Source organism: Ruditapes philippinarum, unplaced genomic scaffold (assembly GCF_026571515.1).
Source record: "Ruditapes philippinarum isolate M1 unplaced genomic scaffold, ASM2657151v2 ctg5054_1_1_1_1, whole genome shotgun sequence".
In the NCBI taxonomy this organism is placed as follows: Eukaryota; Metazoa; Mollusca; class Bivalvia; order Venerida; family Veneridae; genus Ruditapes; species Ruditapes philippinarum.
This window is the reverse complement of record NW_026858390.1, coordinates 80,323-105,980: the sequence shown is the minus strand read 5'-3', so window position 1 is coordinate 105,980 and position 25,658 is coordinate 80,323. Positions and strand designations below refer to the sequence as shown.

Genomic DNA, 25,658 nt, shown 5'->3' with positions numbered 1-25,658 from the left:
GCAAACTGAATTTCTGACTGAAGGGACAAACTTTTCTTCATTGTCACGTGTGGCAACACTACGCACTATACCCTTATTACCTAGTATGAAGAAACAAAAAAAAACAGATCTATAGTTAGACATAAATTAAAGTGACATTATGCCCATCCAAGTATAAATGGTGGATGATAAAGTCAAAGTCAAAACAACTTGAAATATTTCCATAATAGGTTTCAATTTTAGATTATAGATAATAGTCCATGTGCATAATCACTAACCCACATGAATCACAATAAATTCTATAGATATCCTTCGGAATATGTCGTTAATGCTCCGTTTATAAGACTCGGGCAGGCCTTTTATATTTCAGGCCATTTACCATATTTTATCCTTGGCAATTTTCATAATCAACTATTGTTCAATGCCCATTATAATAGTCAATCTTTTTAAATATATAGTCAAATGAACTCAACCAGACAGATTGAGCGTAATGTACCTTGAAGATAGAGGTAAAAACAGCGTATTTGTACCTTATTAAAGCAACGATCTTTATGATAACGGTAAAAAATCACGATATCACCTGAATAGGTAACATATGGTACTAGTAATTGCTTTTTAATTCTTTAGTGTAGGGAGACACAGGCAAAATGTTCATTCCTACGATTTGAATTTTTCTTTCAATATTCTATAAATGTTCTCGAAATGAAAACACTAAGCAGTCAGAGGAACAAAACTTTTCTCTTTATAAAAAATAAAATGTTGGTTTCCCAACTTGACCCACGTGGGTCAGGTTATAGCATTTAGACTTCAAAATAGCTGTTATAGAGAACTATGAAAACGTTAAAGTATCTGTCAAATGAATGACTTATATTTATTTCAATCTTACAATATCCAGAATATCTGTAATTGTTATTTCCAGAGGGTTTTCCAGTTATATGATTTGTTTTAAAACTACTCGGTGACTCTGTCGGCGTCTTAATTTCGTTCAATATATGAAAATATTATTACGCTTCAAACCCAAAATATATAGTATTTATACAGAAATTCATGCTAGGACTTTAGAGAATGTCATTTTAGCATGAATTGAATAAATAACATCAATTTACTATTTTTGTCATTAATTTGTCTTAGTATCCCTTTAATTAATTCTATAAAAATATACTTTATAGATACTTATAGATACTTACTTCAAACTCCTTCTCCATCTTATAAACTTTCCTCAAAATTCCGACGTAGGTAAACTTTAAAAACTTCAATAACGCACGATAAAAAGCATGTCCGTGGTAACATGTGTTTACGCAAGAAGAGTGACGTCATTTATATCGCTGTAGTGCACATTTATTGGCGTGTCATTAAGACCGTTTTTCTCGCGTCGTGCGTCATTTGTTGTCTTTATTATTTTCAGTTTGATGCACTGTCTGTTGATATTATTTTCAATTGTATTATAATTATATTCGTTGATGTCTTCGTAACAAACTCTTTGTATAGGTTTATGGTGGAGCTCGGTTGGAAGCATGTGAAAGAACACAACAAGTATTATATATTTGGATACGAAAGACAAATTATCCCAAAACTCACCTTTTAAAGTAATAAGAACCAGAGTGAAATAGACGTAATAGCCAACTTTCTCGAATGTTACTGCAGAGGAAACTCCGAGGACTGGACTTGCAAAGGAAACAATTGCGAAGGCAAAAACCAAACCTCTTTTCCTATAACTAATTCAAAGACACAACAGTAAACTTTTATAACATTTTCTACTATTATAAGAACATGGATGTGTCTTTCAAAGTGTTAAATTAAAGCGTATATGTTACATGTCTATCTTTCATATAATATTGAAGCTGCATAGTATTAATTGCATGGATAACTGTAACAATTATAAAGAATTCAGCATTCGAAAAGATAAATGTTTGTTTATACAAATTTAGCTTAAGCACGAACAAAAAATGTTCCGGAGTTGTTCAGATAATACATGTTTGCAGTACAAGAAATATACGACAAATGGATTTTCAAACATAGTAAATTATTATCATACAAACACATTTGACATTTGAAATAAATATACCTTCCGAGACAACTGCATTTCTTAAACAATAAGGATAATATCATTCCTGCTAAAGTTCCTATAATAACTGTGAGATCGTCAACGAAAGAATCTGTGGTAGATTGTATATGTCCCTTAATTTCATTGGGGATTTTCGACTTAGAAAATCTTGGAAGTGCAGTTCCTTTAAAAAAATATTATCAATTGTATTAAATGAAATGTTGAAAAAACTTCTTCAAAGATTATAAAAAGGAAATATATAGACAAAATTTAAGAAAAAAAAGAGAAAAAAAACAAATATTGACATGTGTGTGTTTTTATTTATCTCGTGACCACGAGATACTATGTCGTAGCCACGAGTTACTAAGTCGTGGCCACGAGTTACTAAGTCGTGGCCACGAGATAGCTAACTCGTGGTCACGAGATACTATGTCGTGGCCACAAGTTACTAAGTCGTGGCCACGAGATAGCTAACTCGTGGCCACGAGATACTATGTCGTGGCCACAAGTTACTAAGTCGTGGCCGCGAGATAGCTAACTCGTGGCCACGAGATACTATGTCGTGGCCACGAGTTACTAAGTCGTGGCCACGAGTTACTAAGTCGTGGCCACGAGATAGCTAACTCGTGGTCACGAGATACTATGTCGTGGCCACGAGTTACTTAGTCGTGGCCACGAGATAGCTAAGTCGTGGCCACGAGTTACGAAGTCGTGGCCACGAGATAGGTAAATCGTGGCCACGAGATAAATAACCAATCAGATTACACCATTTATGTGAATTTCCCTAATTAACTAGACATGTGCTATAGTACAAGGCTGCCCCTACTTTACCAGCCTGTAAAAGTGTCATTTATGCAACTTATTGACTTGTCCATAATTTTACATTTAGCGTCACTGTGACCCTGATTTTTGACCCAATGACCTCGATATTATTAGATGTCCTCTACTGATCAGGTGCAATGATCTTTCTGGGTTATATAAACCATGGCTTATCCTTTCTAAATTATTCATCAGACAAGGGTTTTACCTTATAGGCTATCTACTGTCCATGGGCAATATCCCTTACAAATAAAATAAACCAGGACTTATTCCTTCTCATGTTATCGTATAAACAAGGTTTACAGGCCGTAGTACGTACAAACTGACCAATTCGATTACAAAATTGTCCCAACAAGAGCTAAAGTCCAAATTAATGTCTGATGGGCCTTGGAAGGTGACTTTCTAATATGATCCTAAAGACAAGTTCAAAATGAATATCTTCAGTATTTTCAAAGATTAATGTTGCATGTAAAAGTAAGTTGTTAAGTTTAAAAAATTCATAATATATACATGTATAGTGTGTTCTGATATGTTAATTATCTCGTGCCCACGACTTAGCTATCTCGTGGCCACGACTTACTAACCCGTGGCCACGACATAGTATCTCGTGGCGCCGAGATAGCTAACTCGTTGCCACGACTTAGTAACTCGTGGCCACGACATAGTATATCGTGGCCACGACATAGTATCTCGTGGCCACTAGTTAGCTATCTCGTGGCCACGACTTAGTAACTCGTGGCCACGACATATTATCTCGTGGCCACGAGTAAGCTATCTCGTGGCCACGACTTAGTAACTCGTGACCACGACATAGTATCTCGTGGCCACGAGATAAATAAAAACACAAACATGTCACCTTTATGCCACCGTAAAATACAGCCAAAACAATGTCATATAAGGTTCTGATTAAATATTAGAATATAATATATCTACATGTATAAACATTATGTACGCTATTGTAAAATATTGCCTTTTTTATAATTTTTAAGAGCGTTTTATTATAAATAATAACTTTTCACTGTACCGAATCTAAAACTAGAAAAAACTCCAAATACTGTCCAAAGCATTTTCTTTTTTAACACTGGAAATTTGTTTAAAACTTTATTTGGGCATGGTATATTACAGTCAGTTTTTGAATTTTCTTCAGCTTCGGTATTTTCCTTGCTTTCTTGAATGGATATATCCTGAAGAAGATAAAGGGTTTTTATGATAAGTTTTTTTCTCTCACCTATTTTTCGATGATATCTACAGAAACTAACTTAAGAAAATTATCCAATTTTAGATAAACATTGAACTGTACAACTATGAATTAAACAAATCTCATGTTTCAGTCTTTTCATTTTTTCCAACGCACGGAGCATAAATACATTTACTGACACACAGACTGTAATATCAATCTTGTAATTTGACAAGGGAATCTTTTCCCGCATCTTTTACATTATTAAGATTATTTAAACTGATTATTATTGCTGGCATAATAAAAAAGAATACCAACCTGCATTATGTAAATAAACACTACAGGTAATATACATAAACCAGCATTGATTCTAAAAAGAAATAAAAAAAATCAAAGATTTATGCAAGTTTATGAAGACAACATGTGCATGATTTATGGCAAAATTGAATTTACAATATTTTTTTCGTTAGTATGAAAAATGAAAAAAATAAAAAAACATAAAATTTAAAGTTCTGTTTGAATTCATATTCATGTTAATATCAAAACTATACATGTAGTTGTACAGCTAATTTAAAAGCTTAACAAGCTATGCTGCATTTCTCGACTTAGCCATCATTAACAGCTTATATTAATTCTAGAAACAATGTAGATGATGAGATCAACTTCTATGAACAAGAACCAGGCTATAAGAAATATGAGGGTATCACAATATTTCGAAACATTTTTTTTTTATCTCATTTAATTTGTTTTCGGAAATCACCGTTTTTTAAGCGTGGGATGAAACAGAATACTGTTAAATTCAAAACAATGGAAATGACCATATATTACCGACAAGATTTCATATTTTTATTGTAAACATACTTAAAGTATATTATATTTAGTATAGAAGTATGAGAATCAAGAACAACAAATAGTTATATTCAATAATCAATAATATCCTTCATTATTGAATTGATAAAAAGATGTCTTAAAGCGGCCTTCACCTTTTATATTCTGTTGGAAAAAACAATTTTGTGTTGGTTTAAACTTAATATTTTAGTAATTGTATGTTGGAAAATTGCATTTTGTCACTTTTAAGCCTTCTTCAATACGGCGTCCAAAGAGCTAATTATAACGCGTCACCGACAATCGTTTCCAAAAATAGCAGATCGGGAAACGAATCGTCCGCTTTACGTAATATTTCAAATAAAGAGAGCGGAGATATCGAAGATTTTCCTTATTGTTTTTGTATTGAATCGTCGGCAAATTTCATTTTCCACCTTAATTCTTTTAATTTGACAATTATATGAAACGGTTTTATGAAGACAACATATTTAACGTTTAAAAAAAGTTGAAGCCACTTTCATGATAATGCTATGTTCACCTGTATAATGTTTTCCAGTCCTGATTTCCATCAAACTTTACACCAATGTCAATGAAAGAGCCTAATACAAAACCAAGTTTCGTCAACAGGAGTGCTTCCATTCTCTTTTTAGTGAATAACTCAAGTACAGGAACCAATGCACCGATTTTCAGTAGACCTATTCCTAACCCTTATGGAAAAACAAAACTGTATTTAGAAATGGCAAACGACAATGCTTTTTGAAAATGTATCTAGTATGTATTGTTTATTTTACTTACAAAGAATTATCTTGAAATGTTAATTAATTCGATCACAGTAAAATTTTACATTTCTTGTATCATTATCTTCTACGTCAACATAATCATTTTTCATTGCTTATCTTATTATTATCGTATTTTCATTTTGTCCACACCCCATATCACACAAAATGTGTGAGTCTTTGAAAAATATGCCCTACTAGAGCATGAAAAAGAGAAAATCCGGGGCTTTGAACACTGGCGTAATACTACATGTATGAATACATTACACTCAACAAACATAGGACGTTAAAAGATGAGGTAACACTTAATACTTTGCACATTAATTTGATTAAACAAACAGTGAATTAGATGATATTAATACAGCGTTAAGTGTCATCTGATTTAACATGATAGGCAGAACTATATACTCATTTTTATGTAATAAAATACTTTTCGTACATTAGATTGAAATGAATTACCTATTGGTCCACATATACAAATCTTCCAGTACCAGACAAAATCCCGCTCTTTAAAAATATTCAGAGTAAAATTGATGTATAATTGTTAAATTAACACATGCTAAATTGTTATACAATATTGTTTTCTTTAAAGTATTCGATGTGTTATGAAGGTATACCACTACTTTCAAATAATATTTCTGAGATAAAGGTCATGTTGATACTATTATGAAAACGTTAATATAGTATAGTATATTTAAAAAAATATCAACAACATTCCATGCAAAATGACCTTAATATCTTCAGCTATGAATATGGTTTTACAAGAACGAGGTGCTGTGTCTATAAGTATAACTTACGTAGTGTACTATCTAAGAAAGACATGCTTGTAAATGAAACACACACAATAAGTGAGCCGACAATACCATTCACCCTGTGACCAAATCTTGTCATCAAAAGCACTCCAACTGGAGCTGAAAGTGGAATGTACATCCGGAAAAAAATCATATCCATAATAAATAATATAATTGATACCAACGAAGAAACATCTAAACATAAAAAAGATAAACATATTAAAGTCATGTAAAAGTCTTTGTCAGTCAAATATAAAACATTGAAACAAGTTAACTTTGCCTGATTGAATAAAGGTTTTAAACCACCGAGGCACTAATGAAATTACATTACTTAACGATGTTTCAGAAGAAGCATGAGATTAAATCTTTGTTGTAAAACTTGCAAACATCAAAAGAGGTAAAAAACTACATATTTACTACCCATAAAATGAACTGAAATATATCCACAAGTAGGATTACAGTAACAGTTCTTAGAAAAAAATATATGCAACCGGTTACTCTGCTATTTGGTTTGATTTTTTCTTATGTTTACACTACAATAATACAATACATAAAAATTACAGAGTTGAGTGGAAAGTTTATAGATTAAGATATAAATAATGTACAAAAGAATTTACCGAAAAAATCTATCATGCTCTTGAAATAGTTATTGACATGTTGTGCTTCTGTTGCGTCCATGGCTAATGTATTCAACAAACTTTGGTCTTGTATTGCCATGTCAACGAATGATTCAATCGTTTGAATGCAAAAATTTATGATAAAGCAAACTAAAACATTTAGCCATAGTCTTCTATTTGAAAAACCTTGTTTCAGCCAAGCCATCAGTCTACAATAAACAGCTTTCTTATCCGTTCCGCTTTTTGTCCTTTTTTTATCGTCTGAGTCCTTGATTTCTTTCTTTCTTTTTGATTTCTTAGAAGCAAGCCCGACGAATGTATTCTTTATTTCACTTTCTGAACTTTTATCAGTGACAGTGTCAATTGATGTTTCGTTATCACAATGGTCAGTATTATTATTATCATCATCATGATCGTTATCGTCATCATGATCGTTATCAACATCATCATCATCAGCATCATCATCATCATCATCATCATCAACAATATCAAACTCTGTGTCCATCATAGCCTAGTAAGTCAAATTATTAATATCATATAAAACATTGACAATGTAGGTTTAAAAACTTTATTCGTGTGCATAAGAGATCTTCTTTAGTAATTATATGTTTCTCATTATTTGCTCTTACACAATCAACTTGGTTCGTTTCATAAATAATTTCATTCATTTATTCATTGATGCTTTCATAATTATCAATTTACATAAATAATTAAAATATTTATTTCATTTATTATAAACATATCTTAATATATCGTAACAGCAAGAATTGAAAGTAAGTAAATTTTCTCCAAAAATGCAATATAAAATATTATAAAGTACAAATAAACAATATTTCACAATTTTCGAAATTGCCACAGCCAATTACTTTCTTACCAGTATTAAGCGTTAAGTTTTGTTCAATATTCTTCACTCATTGATAAATATGCTAAAATGTACCTCTTTTGGTAGAACGCTTATGGTAAAACAACGATCCATTTTATTTTCGTTCATTCACACCAGTGTAAGCTTTAAACAGCTGTGTCAGAGAAGCATTAACTCATTACGTTTACCTGGTATCCTATATGAGTAAATATATAAATCAGTTAAAACAGATAAATTAATAGCGATACAAAATAACCTTTTTGAATTTTTGAAAAATTGAAAAGCATATCGACCTCCCTAATTTTCTCTGAAATTAATTTCGTTTAATCATTTATTTGTTCGCCCTTGATAGTAAACATGCAAAACCTCCTTTCTTTTTCTTTTAATAGTGGAACAAATGAAGATATCGTAAAGGCCCGTGCAAGTTTTGTAATTTACAATTGTTTTAGTTAATGATTAAGTTTGTGCTTCATTCTATATAAATTTTAAACTGTTTCTCATTAAATTTTGATGAAATTTCCAATAAATGCACTGCATTTAGTACTATATTCAACGATTATGATATTGTAAACTCTTCTTCTCTATGTGAAATATCGTAAAAATACTAAACAACTAGTTATAAAAGTATTGAAGAGGCGATGACAAAGAGGAAGTAGTATTTCTAGGAATAAAATGGCAAATAATAAAGAAGTTAATTAAGCCTGTTGCCGAATTGTACTAATAATAAAATGAGATAAAACACAAAAGTGCTGACTCAAGCTTCTTTTTAGAAGTAACGAGTCCTAGCTAGCTATTTTATGATTTATTGCCTTTGCTCTCTTCAACACCTAATATATCAAATGCCGTATCGACTAAATTGCGAGTACAATATGTCTTTTTATCTAAATAAAAAACTCTTGACCAAATACTTTTTTTCAGGAAATACCAGTTATAAATAACAATGTTTGCAATCAAATCTATAACATTGGCTTGCACTTAAAAGATAGATACGGGTAGTTACAACATAACAACATGGTGTACAAGTGTACCGTGGCATAAAGGTGACATGTGTGTGTTTTATTTATATCGTGCGCACGAGATACTATGTCGTGAGCACGAGATAGCTAAGTCGTGGCCACGATATACTATGTCGTGGTCACGATTTACTAAGTCGTGGTCACGAGATACTAAGTCGTGGCCACGAGAGATAGCTAAGTCGTGGCCACATGAAACTATGTCGTGGCCACGAGTTACTAAGTCGTGGCCACGAGAGATAGCTAAGTCGTGGCCACGAGATACTATGTCGTGGTCACGAGCTACTAAATCCTAGCCACGAGATAGCTAAGTCGTGGCCACGAGATACAATGTCGTGGCCACGAGTTACTAAGTCTTGGGAACGAGATAATTAACCAGTCAGAATACACTATATATATTATGAATTTTTTAAACTTAACAACTTACTTTAACATGCAACATTAATCTTTGAAAATACTGAAGATATTCATTTTGAACTTGATACATTAATTTTGACTCTAGCCCTTTGTTGGGACAATTTTTTGATCGAATTGGTCAGTTTGTACGTACTACGGCCTTATTTATACGATAACATGAGAAGGAATAAGTCCTGGTTTATTTTATTGGAAGGGACCTTGCACATGGACAGTAGATATCCTATAAGGATGTTTGAAATCAAAGGTCAAGGCATGACACTTCATTTTTAATCATTGTCTGTTGAATAATTTAGAAGGGATAAGCCATGGTTTATATAACCCAGGATGATCATTGCACCTGATCAGTAGATGACATGTTATAATTTCGAGGTCATTTGGTCAAAAATCAGAGTCACAGTGACGCTAAATGTAAAATTATTGACCAGTCAATAAGTTGTATAAATGGCACTTTTACAGACTGGTGGAGTAGGGTCATCCTTGAACTATAGCACATGTCTAGTTCATTAGGGAAATTTATATAAATGGTGTAATCTGATTGGTTATTTATCTCGTGGTCAAGACTTAGTAACTCGTGGCCATGACATAGTATCTCGTTGCAACGACAGTGTATCTCGTTCCGACGACATAGCTATTTCGTGGCCAAGACTTAGTAACTTATGGCCACGACACAGTATCTCGTGGCCGTGACTTAGTATCTCGTGACCACGACATAGTATCTCGTAGCCATGACTTAGCTATCTCGTGGCCACGACTTAGTAACTCGTGGCCACGACATAGTATCTCGTGTGCACGAGATAACACACATGTCTACTTTGTGCCACCGTTCAAGTGGCAGTTTATTAAGCTTTTTTAAATTTTCAATCCGATGATTACCGTAAGTGATCGATAATAAAATTACTAAGGTTTAAGCATTTTAACAAACGTGACTTGAGGTAGATATGTATAGATTTTACTTAAGCACTTTTGTTTGATATAAACTTAATATATTATTTTTACCTAGTTTATCATTCTAGTTTACAATTAGGTTACCGATTTATCAAGTGGAACCCTGGTTTGCTAAGTGTCATTTAAGATACATATATAGGAAAACCAATATCGATACAATACCTGATATTAAAATTTCTTTTTAATAAAATCTAATAGTATATTAAAGGCCTTTTATGCCTTCAAATATTCCATCATTTTTATTTCTCAAAAACATTTTATCTTTGGTATCTTGACACAGATACAAAAATTAAAGCACGAAGGCGCTGAATTTGTTTTGGTCTCAGAATGTCAGAAAAGTGAAGGTTGTGAGATGTGTTTTTGTATAAATCCACCAATGCTGTTTCCAGTGTTATAAGTGTAGTAAATTGGCTATGAGGCTAATTGCAACGCTGAATTTCAATGCAATGTTTATGTGGCTTAATCAATTTAAAAAAGTAAAAAAAAAATAAATAAAAAAAAAATACAAAACAAAAACATAAATTGCCTCAACTTGGATTTGAACTACCGACCTCTCACTTCTCAACAAGCGTGTAACCCCTCGACCACGGGATAGTTATAAGATAACATCCTGAAGAAAACCACATTATTCTGCATTTTTGTGAGGTTATGCCTCCCCAATGTTAAGACTGTTCATCAAACCTTCCTGTCGCGGTAATCAGGTCAAAAAGTAGTATCTTTATAGTTTATAGCTGACTCATCACTTATCACCGTTATTTACAAGTTAAAACAAGTTTTTATTCTTTACCATCATAGCTATTTGTAAGGTTTATAATTCTCAGAGAAACGCTTGGTTTAGACGTTTTCTAAATTTTAAAATCACTACTTACGTTTACTGCGTCGTTAAATCGGTCATGCATCGGTCATAAATAGTTTTGATACATGTACTTTTAAAGGTATAGATAAAAACGAAAGAAAAGGGGGATATCGATACTGCAAATGCAAATTTTGTTATTTACTTCCGCTTTAGTTATTGATTCGGTTTGTGGTTGATTCTATTAGTTTGTATACTATTCTGATTCTTGCATAAAGCTGCTCACGTAAGAGTACATAAATAAGTAAGAAATCATGCAACGACAGATAAAATCACGCGGGAACGCGCCGACGTTTGCACATTTTTTTCTTAATGTACGTGACTCAGGGTGACAGGTAAAAATAACTTACTGCAATGACAGCCCCGGTATTTCATTATCAAAATATAACTGTCAAATGTCATCGCGCTTACATATGAAAAGCATGACGAGACAGGTTTCTTTATATGAAAACCAATTATCGAAACGCGAAATTAGCGAATCAGACGTATAATTTCATTTCATGTTTGCGCATTAATATCTGCAGAAGCCCTCGGACTTATTAAATTCTCCCAACTGCAGGTTCTGGCTTTAAATACATGTACGTCAATGTGCTTCTGCAGAGGTTTTATGATTGTACAAAAAGGGACATACTAAAGAAACAATATATGAAAGTATTGAAGAGGCGATAACAACGAGGAAGTTGTATTTCTAGGAATTAAAATGCAGCCAGATAATAACACAAATGTGCTAATTCAAGATTCTTTTCAAAAGGAATGTATCCTAGCTATTATATAATTTATTGTTTTTGTCCCCTTCATCATCTAATAAATCAAATAACGTACAGACTGAAGTACATTATGTAACTCTTCACTAAATATTATTAAGGAGACACAAGTTATAAAATTACAATGTTTGTTATCAAATCTGCAACATTGTCTTGTTATATTGTACTTAACTGTATCTGGTATATTTAAAAGATACAAACGGATAGTTACAACAAGACAACATGGTTTACAAGTGTCATCTATAAGGCATTTCTTAAATGTCCAATCCTGTAACTCCGATAATTTTATAACTGAGATTTGACGCATTGTAACAACCACGTTAAATGTGTTATTTTACCTTAGTTATTATATAGATTTGACTGAAGCAGATTTGTTTGATACTTTTAACCGTTGACAATTGATCACAAATAGATAGTGATCTCCTGGATTGTAAATCCACTTTATTGTCAGTTAAAAGATCTTGCAAAACAAATATCTATATAAAAATTGACAATGAAGTATCTTTTCAAACTAAATTGGATATTAAATTCAGGACCCAATGCATATCATGATATTTATTGGCTCATTAAAGGCGAGCATGCTATCTTTTCAATTTTGTAGTTGTGACCTTTTCATAAGGGTTCTATTCCTCCATATTATAAATTGGATTATTTTCTTTGTTCTATTTACCAAAAGCATGCCAAGAGCATAGTTATTTGGCATGTAGCATAAAATTCTGGTCATCTACAAAAGAGTGCTGACAAGTTGCCATATATATGTCAGAAGACAAATTAAAAAAAAACAGGGACCATATCTTGATGGTGGTTGCACAACTATTCAAGTAGGATTATTGGAACCCCTTGAAAAGAAGAAAACTTTGATATATTTTTAATATAAAAATGAGAATAAAGATCAACAAGAAAAGGCGACGGTCACAGATCGCAGTCCTCAATACAAGCAGTACACACAAGCAAGGCACTAAGAAGGCACCGAATCAAACGGGAGAGGACATATGGGCGATATAAGGACGAGAGGGACATGTAGTAAATGAAATGATAAGAGCTTAAAGGACCGATCGGGAACTAAAGAGTTTGGGTGTAAGGAAAAAAAAGGACACATAATGGGTCAAAAGGGTAAATGGAAAGAAAAAACCTACCGCTGACGACAATTAAATGGGGCTCCAATCAGGTCAAAAAGCCATAAAATTTTACATTTAGCAATGCATTCAGTCATGGTGCAAATTCAAGACTGAATAAAGAGCGGAAATTATTTATGGAAGTACAACGCTTTTCGTTTTTGTTTTTTTTGTCAATCTGAGCAATAAATTTAATATGACTTTTTTGGAGAAACGAATTGAGCGAATAAACAGATGTTTTTCACACACATTCATGGTCAAGACCTACATCAAACGATTTAAAAAAAATCCCTGAACATATATTTTTGGTCACTTATTGTCAGTGGAGTCCGTTTAACTTGACTGTATAATATTCCACGAAAATGTGTAATCCGAATATAAACGCTTTGTTATGCAAATTCTTTATCGTGTGTTATTACTCCATTTATGTATTGTTTAATTTCTTCATTTTAGTTAATTGTTTACAGTCATTTATTTTACTTATTTGTACTTTACTAGTGAATTGTCAATATTAAACGAACGCCTTATTTGGATTTTGTATTGTTTCATTACTGAGATTATGACTGTATTCTCAGTCAATCTGTCATTGGAGTGTGATATTTCCTTTGAGACAAGTATGTGCTGAATTTTACTGATTATTGTTATACTAGCTGTTTAGATAACCTTTCATCATAATCAAACTGAACATAAAGTAAGTCGTATGCACGACCTTCGTCAATAAGGACAACCATCTAGTATATTTAGGAGTCTGTACCATTATATTCTGAGCAGTACTTCACATATATCTATTTTGTACGAACTTGTCTTTTCATACTTACTTACGTTACTTGGTTGCATGCCAAGTCTGTCGTTGATTCCATCCATCTAAAGCAGAGATAGTTAATTATGCTTTATGAATATTGATAACAATACAGTGAAATATCGCGACAGGATAATACAGATATGGCGACAGTACTATAACAACAATGTGGCGGTATGATAACAATAATAGTAACAGTGAAATAACGCAACAGGACAATACAGATATGACTACAGTACTATAACAGCAATATGAGTGTATGATAATAATACAGTGAAATAACGCGACAGTATGATACAGATATGGCGACAGTACTATAACAACAATGCGACGGTATGAAAACAATACAGTGAAATAACGCGATAGTACAATACAGCTATCGCGACAGTTAGACAACAATGAGATATAGCGACAGTATGATCACATAAAGCACGACAATTTTTCGCAATTTCATCAACGTAGTATCGTACCTTTGCTTTTATGTTATCGTACTTTTGCATTTCCGGTCTCGTACTTTCGAGTTGTTGCAACCGCACTGTGTTGATTTGGTGTTTTCTTTACAGTACTGTAGAGCTTTGCACTTCAGGGCAACACACTCTTGCGTCTTATATTATTATCAAGTAAAAAATCCCATTAAAACCCCATTAATGATGCACTTGATGCACTGCGATAACGTGTGACTGGTTAAGATGGTGCAAATTGTGTTTCGTGTTTAACAATCAATGTAACGTATATCATTTTAGTGCGAAACGGTGTGTCTGACGCCATAGACAAACAATTGTAAAAGAAAAAGGACGATTATTTTATATTTGCATTGGGACGTAAAAAAGGTATCTTTTTCTTATATGGTTATTTGTTTATACCGATGCTATATAAGTTAATCGATCTTACGATGGCAGTTATCTTTCATCGAAACTTTTTAAGGAAATTAATATTTACATTGATTTTTATAATAATTAAACAAACTTTCTGGGAATTTTCCTCTGTTTTCCTTGTATTATGCACATATAAAAACAAAGTTTACAAAAAAACTGTTTTTCTATCTGTGTGTGTGCGTGTGTGCGCGTGTGTGCGTGTGCGTGTGTTTTATAGAATTAAAGTGAACTTAAAACATCTTGTGAAAAACATCTTGTCCAAGTTCAACCATACTTGGCAGGATTGTTCCATGGGCCAAGGGCTTTCAAAGTTGTTCAAAGAATTCCATAAGGCCTAGAGCATAGACATTTTGTATAAGGCATTATCTGGTAGACCTTCACCAATAGTGTTCACATTTTACCCCTGGGGTAATTGGCCCCACCCTGGATGTCATAGGTTTTCCTTATTATTATGTATGTAGTATTAAGTTGAAGTTTTCTTCTCTCAATTGACAAAGGCTACAGGTTAGATGTTTGTCATGAACTATTGTGTAGTGAAACTCTACCAAGCTTGTTTAATTTATAGCCATAGAGTCAAAATTGGCCTCGTCCCTAGGGTCATATATATAGGTTTTTGCTATATGTATAAAATCAAATTAAAAACAACAAAAAAAAACTTCTTGTATGGATGTTTCTGGTTTAGAGCTTACGAGATAGATACTTGGTATGTAATATTATCAGTAGGTCCTCTGCCAAAGTTGTTCAATTTTTAGCACTAGTGAATTGGCTCCAAAGTGGCATAGGTTTTCTTTTTATGTATATATACAGAAAACAATTTTCTCCTCAGAATATAAAAAGGCTAGACGTTCGAAATTTGGCATGAAACCTTAACTTGTATTGTCATGATTGTAGAACTTGACCAAGATTGTTTAATTTATAACCCTGGGGTCAAAGTCCGCTCAGCAAGGGGGCCATAGGTTTTCCTTATATGTATATATTATAGTAAAAACAATGACTTGCATTTTTTCCAGTGTGTGTGTTTGGCATCAAACTTTTTGTCTTGCTGGATGATTCATTTCCAAATTTTTATAGACTTTTATATCAATAGAACATAACACTGAATACTCCATTTTACTATTTCAATATTGTATACTGTACATAATAAACATGTGTCTTGCAAACAGATTTTTCTATATTGCTCAACAGTTTTGCAAACCATATAGTCTAGCATCATAATTGTCTGGCAAAATACAGCCCAAGCCTGTAGGAACGAAACCTCTTCCTTGTCCTATGAATAACTTGAAAAGAAATAAGCATAGGTTTGTGTAACTTGTTAGGGACATTGACCGTAGCCAGAAGATTACCTCTAGTTATTTTGAGGTCAGTAATTTAATATCAACATGGTCTTGATGACGCAAATAGAAACCGTATTGTCACGCAATGTTTACTTCAGTGCTTGCAGTGCTTTGATTTATAATAATTATAATCTTGAGTACTTTATCAAACTGCACTAAACCAAATATCTTATTACATCTGGTGTGTTTTTTATTTATAAAATATCAAAAAAAAAAAAAAAAATACAATTATATGTATTCATATGAACATGACGACTCATATAAAAATTCCAGTAAAATGTGCTTTTAAATACATTCAGATTTTTTGGAAATCATAGCATTCGCACAAAAGTTATACAATTAGATGCGAAATTCATTTTGGAATAAAATAGTATACAATTCGTGTTATGTGGAGTACCTGTGATTATCACGGCATTACTCCTAACCGTGTGATTATAACGCGGCGTGGTTATAAAGCAAATTGTACAAATACATGAAGTAGTAGTCTTAAGAAATGTTTACCATTAAACGCAGAACTTTTTTTAGAAGAAAAATATTTATCATTCGGATAAAACTAATTAAATATCAAGAAGAAAAATATTTATCATTCGGATAAAACTAATTAAATATCAAGTCGTGCGTGTGATTATCACGGCACTTCCCACAACCGTGTCTTTATTACGCCGCCGCATAATAATCACATGCGTGGTTTCGCGTCTTAACCAGAACAGAACCACTTTATAAATTGTTAAAGCATTGAACACAGGTAAAATTTAAATTCTCATATTTGTTTTCAGTTACATAGTTAACGTTGCTTGAATAATATCTTTGAATATCCTTCGGTATTTATCGGTAATGTTCAATTAATAAAACAGAATGGGGCAGTGTTTATTTTTTAAGCATTTCTTATATATTGAATGTTCCATATGTTTCAATTGCTGTTCAATCACCATAATAACAGTCAGTGTTTTGACAAAAATCCTTGACAGTGAAAAAAGATTAGCATGTGACTTTAAACTTAAGCAACTCTGGCTATGAGAAACAGAATGTTGAATGTTTAGCTTTAAAGATCCTGTAACACAATTTTTTCATGGTTTTAAATCATAAATATGATGCTCAAATTAAGATGTATCAATATTGTAGGTTCCAAAAAGCATTATTTATAAAGATATTACCGAATTTAACATTTCATGTAAATAAAGGGAGGTAATAAAAATTGATATTCTGTAAAGTTTAAGTCAAATTTTACAATAAGAAATGAATGCATATATTTTAATAGTTACATATAATATGCACAAATATTTGCAGTACATATTTTACATATTCTTCGATGTTTGAATTTTTTTTATTTGCATAATTATGTATATTTATATAATTTCACTAAGTGTGGCTTACCACTTTGATCACAACATACAGGATCTTTAATTATCGTGATTGCCCATTTTCCTATTTGTATGTCTGTATCCGTATCATATGCATGTGTAGTAATAGATAAAATAAATAACCTGTCTGTTTAAATTATATGGAAGGCTTAATGTCACCCACACACAGAGTGTGATATTCGTTATAAGAAAAACAAATCGCTTAAAGGAATAGTACACGAAATGTATACGTTGGCTGTGTTGTAAAACTTGCATGGTAAATAAATGTACTATTTTTCTAAATTCAATTACCTCTCGTTAATCTAGGAATAATTTACATTAATCGGCCGTACCATTATGATATAATGGGTTGTGCAAGTTCTACAATTATTACATTTTTTTACAAAATAGAAAAATAAAAGTGGATATTCATGAAGAAACGTAAATCCAAGTTATGTGGTGCTTAGAGAGCTCAGATTATGAAGATCTCAGGCTATGAACATGGTTTTTCGAACTCAAAACTACAATTGTGCACAATTATTTGACACAATTCATTTTGGAAAACAATATTATCAATTCTAGTATAAAACCATGCGTGCGATTATCATGGCTTTACTGTCGCAGACGGTTTATACATTTTCCGGGATCTTGTTTAACATCAAAACATTTAGAAAGTTTGCATAAACCTTTAGCTGAAGACACATGTAGACACAAAATTGATTTTGGAGAAAATAGAATTATACTATACATAATTCAAATATGTTATATATGATTAAATATAATTTCGTACACATGACCGTTGTTATTTCGGCGCGATATAATCAAACACGTGCAATTTTCTAATTTCTAATACAAATTATACCTTTCGGTAATATAAGTAGCCTTATCTGATTGCATTTAATTGATAACCATTATTTAAATGTTATAATAAACGCTTCGATTTGTTAAGTTTGGTGTCATATTTCTGCCACGAGTTAACCATATAACTAACTAGTTAATTAAGAGATTAAGTAACTGGTTAACCTCTTAATTAACTAGTTAGTTATGTGGTTAACTTGTTACGTAACTAGTTAACTTTTTCAATTAATGAAAGATCATAACGGGAAATAAATGCATGTTAATGCCTACAACTGCCATCCTTTTATTAGTTTACCAGCTTTATATACAGAGGTTAACTTGTTACGCAACTAGTTAACCTCTTCACTAACCAGTTAACTAAGAGGTTAACTAGTAAAGTAACTAGTTAACTTCTTAACTAACTAGTTAATTAAGAGGTTAACTAGTTACGTAACTAGGTAATCACTTTACTAACTAGTTAATTAAGAGGTTAACTAGTTACGTAGTAACGTAACTAGTTAACCTCTTTCTTAACTAGTTAGCTAAGTGGTTAACTAGTTACGTAGTTACGTAGCTAGTAAACCTCTTTCTTAACTAGTTAGCTAAGTGGTTAATTAGTTACGTAGTTACGTAACTAGTTTACCTCTGAATTAACTAGTGAATCACTTAACTTACTAGTTAATTACGAGGTTTACTAGTTACGTAACTAGTTAACCTCTTAACTAACTAGATAGTTAAGAGGTTAACTAGTAACATAACTAGTTATCCTCTTAATTAACTAGTTAGTTATGAGTTAACTATGAATCTGACAATTTCCGTCGAAAAGTTCATGGTAAATTAACAGTTTATGAAACTTAAATTGCATGTTAGAGGCAATATGTTTTACAAACAATGACTCTTAATTAAAGACTTATGAATTTAAAGCATCGGATAAGATTCAGAGTTCTTGATAATGTATGACAGGCTAAAATCCTTTTTACGACTATGAAAACTCAAACAAGTGTAGTATTGTCTCGCGCATGCGCACTTTGTGTAGAACAAAAGAGCATCGCCCACATTGAAATGTAGTAGAAAGTTCATAAACATTTCCGAGTTATTCAAAGTAAAAAGTATAAAATAAAATAAAAAAAGCTTTTTACAAATACAAAAAGATGACTTTTATGGCTTTGAGGCCAAGATTGCCGGAAAAGTTGATTTTTTTAAGAATCCCCCCCCCCCTGCTTTGATCACAAAATTGACATATTTAGATTAATGTTGCAAAAATGTGGATATTAAATGTATTAGCAAGATAAGAGGTAATCTTAATTGTTTGTTGAAATGGATCATTTTTTTAAATCAAAAGATTTATAGAACAAATGAAATCGAGGTTAATTATCATTCTGAAAAAATTCAGAATACTTGATCCTTTATGTTTTCAGTTCACTTGATTACACACACACACACGCACGCACGCACGCACAGAAATTGTGCACATGCGCTTTGTTAAAATTGAATTATTAGCTAAATATCAATTAACTTTAAAGTATTTTCCATTTTAAGTAATTTCAAAATTAGTTACTGTTCTCAATGTGAAATATTAAACTTGAAATCGTGTTTATTATTGTCCTTAGGTATGAGACTATAAAGAGAAGATTGCCAATAAATTTCACGACCTCTAATTTAGGAGTTAAGTGCGTTAAAAGATGCAACTAGCAAACCTTCGTACACTTTTTACGGTTATTTATCAGTATAAACTATTTTAAACTAATGGTTAACCTTTCTGGTTTACTGAAGTTGTTTATAACTGATATAGTCTATTCTTTTGTTATCCCTTTTGCCCTACGCAGAATGCGCATGCGCGAACTGCTATTACTATGGAAATGTTGTAACGTAAAAAGGTCTACATGCGAAATAGTTTGGACCAATGCCATTGAAGTGGTTATAACTTTGTGACTTATAAGTGGTATATACTTAAAATTATCTTTGAAGGTAACGTGTTAGCTTTTCATTGATCTTAAAATAAATATTCAGATTGGCTGTTAAAATCGATTCGTTTTTAAAATAAAAATTTCAGAGTTTACTCTAAAAGAATGGTTATTTGTCTGACGCAAACCCGCAATTTTTGTTTTGGAATCTGGGATAGGTGAAGACTCGTCGAAATCGTTATTAGATTATTCTAAAGATAAATAACACATTAATATTGAATGTGTTAATACCTTTAAGCGTGATCGATTTACATTTAAGCTTTGCCTATAATGATGTTTTTCGGGAAAAAAAAGATACCCTTCTTTGTTTCTAGTGTAACATGTAACAGTCATGATTTAGAGGACAGTGCTTTTAACTATGTTAAACTGTTCTTTTTGTTGTACGCAGATGGCACTGTAAGTTTTGCTGAAACAAAAGATGACTTACAACATGGTTTAAATATTTATAAAAACTATTGTGATAACTGGAAACTTACGCTCAATACAACAAAAACTAAACTTTTGGTTTTTACAAGTGGACGACGCATGCCATATAATTTTACTTAAGGAAATGAACTTTTAGAAATTGTAGACGAGTATAAGTATCTTGGTATTCTATTCAGTAGAAGTTGTTCCTTTTTCAAAGCAAAATTATCGATCGTGAAAGAGGGGGTCCAAAGCTATGTATAGCCTTATAAAAAACGTAAAAAATTACAATCACCAGTAGACATGCAAATAGAGTTATTTAACAAAATTGTAAACCTGTCCTACTGTACAGATGTAAGATATGGGTTTTTGGTAATATTGATTGTATTAAAAGAGTACATATTAACTTTTTTTAAATATATTCTAGGTTTAAAGTCAAGTACACTAAATTGTATGGTGTACGGTGAAACTGCTGTTAATCCACTATCTATTGAAATTAAATGTAGAATTATATCATATTTGTCTGACTTAATCATACCATGACAGAACAATTTACCGTGTTTGATATATCGTATTTTGTTAAATAATTTGAATAACTCCCGGTCTGTATCTAGATTAAGATCAGTGGATAAAATTTGTTCAGAATATTTTGTATGAATGTGGACTTTACAGCTTTTGGAATTACCATGAATTTCATAACCATAAATGGTTAACAATGTCAGTCAAACAAAAATTATCAGATTTATTTTTATATGAGTGGTATTCTGGTATTGAGAATTCAAGTAAATGCACAAATTATAGATTATCTAAACATATTTTTTTAAACACATCTTGTAAAAACTCCATCAATTCTTTTACAATACATGAAAAAAATATAGAACAATAAATTACAAATTGCCAGTAGAAACCGGAAGTTTGAATAACATCGAACTTAATAGATCCATTGGTGATGAATTTCATTATATTTTTGAGTGTCCGTGCTTTGATAACAGCAGGAAACGTTTTTTCGAATCCTAACTATTTAAAGAAACATACTATACATTCTATTGATCTTCTTATGAACACTGATGTTAACCTTCCAGATAACAAAAAAAGACTTTGTTTCTTTATTATAGAAAATATATTAAGATTCAAATGAGCCAAAAATTGTATAAATTTTATGTTGTGGAGAACTATATTGAAGTATTCGTTGTAATACTGACTCTCCCGCAATATTTATGTTAACAATTTATATATCATGTTATTTTGATACTGTCTGATACTGAAGCCTCATTTATTATGTACAGGAGGTGTAAAGTCCTGAAACATATAGATTAAGCCCTTGTCTGGAAAATATGTTTGGCTGCCGGTCTGCAATGTATGTTTTCCTTTGTTTAAAAAGGTCATGTATTAATTTCGTTCGCCTGTATGTAAATGATTTGATAATTTGATCGCTGATTTGCTAAAGTTACTACCATTCGTTTTATTTTTTTTTTTACGCCAGAAGCGTTGTCGATGTAATTATTATCTATCTAAGAGATTCCTGGTATTAAGCAAAGTATTTTTTCAGAAATGTGCATAAAGACGACCCTGTTAAATAATTTTTAATGCATGTATTAGCGCTTGATGGCTTATAATTTCAATAATCATTTGTTTAGGCTGCCCGACAAAAAATAATATTTTGCCAGGTTGAGTGCATTCGCGGATTGATATCATTACAGATCTAACCTGGGACATAAGATAAGTTAGTTAACATAAACCCGTTTAAAATACATGAATGGCTAGCTATCATTTAATCAAATCACTAAACGATCTAGCTAAAGTTGTACATGTGATTGTTTTATTACCCCATGTTGTCATGTTTGCATGATCTGAGTGAATTAGTAAATAAATGAAAGAATGAAAAATGCTCTTCGTACAAACTGTAGCTCCTTTTATACATTGAAAAGATAAAGAACTATATAAAAACAGCTTCGACTTAACGTGCTCTTTTTAACATATGTATTGATCAAGGGGATAAAGGCCCCGTAATAATCTTTATAACAGTTTTGTAAGGTTAGGTTCGGCTTTCTTTTGTTATATATTGTCTGCTAGCGTGTATACATTAAAAATGGATACATAAAAAGCAAAGTGGCTTCTATATATAGAAAAAGAAGGGACCCCTATCTCTCTAGATTAACAACTAAATTGGTACCAAGTTTCTGTAACAAATCTTGTGGTTGTGTTTTTTTTTAAATATTTGTAAGTCAAAAAGTAAATTTCCAGTATTAAATTCCATCGCGAGATTTGAACCAAAAGCCTTTTAACGCATGTAGGATTTGATGTACTGTTTGATTTTGGCATTCGTTTGGACACATCTAGATACTTCCTAAAATAGTTATAGACATAACTTTTCTTTCACTCAGTTTATTTTCACTTTTCCTAAAATTGTGTGCTTTGATTATGTCTATCTTTAGTAACCGAAAGTGACCGGAAAAAATGCATTTGAATATCACAATAAAGAAAACCAAACGAAACATGACATCGGTTATTCCATGAACAAGATAATGTCTGATTAAATGTGAAATTGCACTACAAATAAGAACACTACACCAGTTAACTAATACAGAAAAAATTATGATACTATCAGACGTTTTAAAATGTATTACTTACGGTAAAATATCTTCTTTAATCCGTTTACATCGATTTGAATCAACTGGTATCGAAATTGTGCATAAAGTTCATCTTTAAAATGTTTTCAATTCAAATATTGAAATGAAATCTCAGTGGTGCATTTGATCACAGAAAACTTATAACAATATTCTTCTAAAGAATGTAGTTCAATATACTTCCTCCCTTGTTTTTGACTATTATATTCGCGCTTCGGCTTGCCTGTTTGCCAATGAAAATTAAAGGTAAAACAAAATCAAATGGTCTATTTATAGACGTTATACATGACGTATGATTGAATAAGAAAACCAATAGTTATTTAATGATGAATATCATGTTTCTGTTTTGCGCGTTAAAATCATTTAAAGAATGTATGCACAAGGTTGATACTGTTAAACTTCGTTCGCTCGAACTTGGATCGCTCGCTTTTGGTCAAACACAAAAAAAGACAACAAAAGTTGCGGGTCGACATGTTGAATAAGTGACAGTCGGCGTCACATAATTTTAACGACTCATGCAATTTATGTTAATTGATACAAAATAAGAGGGGTTGTAACCGATTAGTTTTATTTTATTCATTATTATAGTTTCATCAATTTGATACAGTGACACAACATATCATAAATAAAAAGCATTATTAAACTAGAAATGAGACCATAGGCAACGGGTGCCCCACACTCCACTGATCTGTCAATCTTATAACTCTAGGTAAAATATTGTTTGGACTACATATGCCACGAATTGAAAACTAAAAATCTTTTACTAAGTAATGGGCAAGAACTTAACAAATACTGAATAAATCCACAAGCAAACCCCAAGGTGCATAAGTACACATGCTGACCAACATTTTTGTAAACTTTCAGGCCTACAAGTCAAATACTTTTTGAGCTATGCATGAACAAATTGAAAATTGCAAATCTTTACAACTGTTAGTCAAGGGCAATTATTCCTGTAAAGTTGGTTGATTCTAACTCAAGCACTCAAAGAACAAATAACACAACATAATGAAATGGTTTTAACTAAGCCAATGGCAATAACTCTACAAATACTGGATAAATCCACAAGCGAAACCCAAGGTGCACAACTATACATGCTTGCTGATCTGATAAACATTCCTGTAAAGTGTCATGACCCTAGGCTAAATACTTTTTGAGCTACATGCGACACAAGCTGAAAATTGCAAATTTTTACCAAGTCAATAGCAATAACTCTATATTAACAGAATAACTCTATATAAACAGAATAAATCCACAAGCGAAACCACAGGTGCACAACTGCACATGCTGATCAACATTCCTGTAAAGTTGTATGACTCTATGTCAAATACTTTTTGAGTTATGTGCGACACAAGTTGAAAATTGCAAATTTTTACTAAGTCAAGGGCAATAACTCTAAAAATAATAAATAAATCTACACGAAAACACCCAGGTGCACAACTGCACATGCTTGTCAAGATGCCTGTAAAGTTGTATGACTCTAGGTCAAATACTTTTTGAGTTACGTGCGACACAAAAGAGAACGGACGGACGGAAGGACGGACGGACACCGGTATATCTAAATGCCCTGCCGTAAAATGGGGGCACAAAAAGGGCATTTTGTCACTATTTTCAGAGTTATAAGAGACTTTGTATATGGTAATATCATAATACAAGTAAAATCATTATAATTACATAACGGAGTATTAAAATCACACATTATAGTACATATATAATATTTCCATCTGTATGGGACATTTATAATTGTATATAGTATGCCCTAGTCATGTTCTGGATAAGTTTAAGTAAGAACATGGATATATAGGGTGTAATTTAGTGTATGATGTGAGAACATGCATATACAGGACATAATGAGGTACATGTACATGTTTATAAGGGAGGTGACCAAATAGGAACCTGAAACTACAAGATATGTCAAGTAGGAACATATATGATATGATCAAGTACATGTTTGTAAGGGACATAATCATGTAAGAATATGATTGTAAAGGATATTACAAGTAAGAGGACGTTATCAAGTGCATGTTTGTAAGGAACGTGGCAATGTTAATACATTAACGGACAGGGTATTACAAGTAAGAACACCGATGTACACGACCCGACCAAGTTCATTTTTTTAAAGGACATGGCAATGTAAGAACATAATGTATAGAATATTACAAGAACATAAAGTATAGGACGTGACCAAATACATGTTTGTTAGGGATGTGGCCATGTAAGAACAAGAATGTACAGTATATAGAAAGCAGGAATATAGATCTACATGACATGATCATGAAAATAACTAGAAGGGACGTGACTAGGTACAACATGTCGAATGTATAGGATATTGTTAATGAATAACATGAATGTTTCGGGGTGTATTGGTATTATCAGATAGTATTAGGTCATTTGCTTAAAAATAGCAAAGATTAAAAAATACTAAAGTAACATAGTAGAAAACTAAGCAAATATACCTGTAAAATTAAAAATAACAGTCTACA

At 32.0% G+C, this 25,658-nt stretch overlaps 1 protein-coding gene across 2 annotated transcripts in view; it reads right to left on the bottom strand.

The window, feature by feature from the left end:
• Positions 1-23,419, bottom strand: part of LOC132753054 (uncharacterized) — a 32,285-nt gene extending 8,866 nt beyond the window's left edge. Inside the window, exons 1-10 of one of the 2 annotated variants that reach the window (XM_060743468.1) lie at positions 23,183-23,419; positions 7,966-8,086; positions 7,029-7,539; positions 6,418-6,531; positions 6,080-6,127; positions 5,383-5,551; positions 4,338-4,389; positions 3,867-4,026; positions 2,045-2,207; positions 1,558-1,694 (exon numbers count right to left, since the gene is read on the bottom strand). In XM_060743468.1, coding sequence (XP_060599451.1) covers positions 1,558-1,694; positions 2,045-2,207; positions 3,867-4,026; positions 4,338-4,389; positions 5,383-5,551; positions 6,080-6,127; positions 6,418-6,531; positions 7,029-7,539; positions 7,966-8,019 — 1,408 coding nt within the window. In that variant the 5' untranslated portion in view covers positions 8,020-8,086; positions 23,183-23,419. The remainder of the gene's footprint in view (positions 1-1,557; positions 1,695-2,044; positions 2,208-3,866; positions 4,027-4,337; positions 4,390-5,382; positions 5,552-6,079; positions 6,128-6,417; positions 6,532-7,028; positions 7,540-7,965; positions 8,087-23,182) is intronic. The other variant, XM_060743466.1, reaches the window with a different exon arrangement.
• Between the last annotated feature and the right edge of the window lie 2,239 nt (positions 23,420-25,658).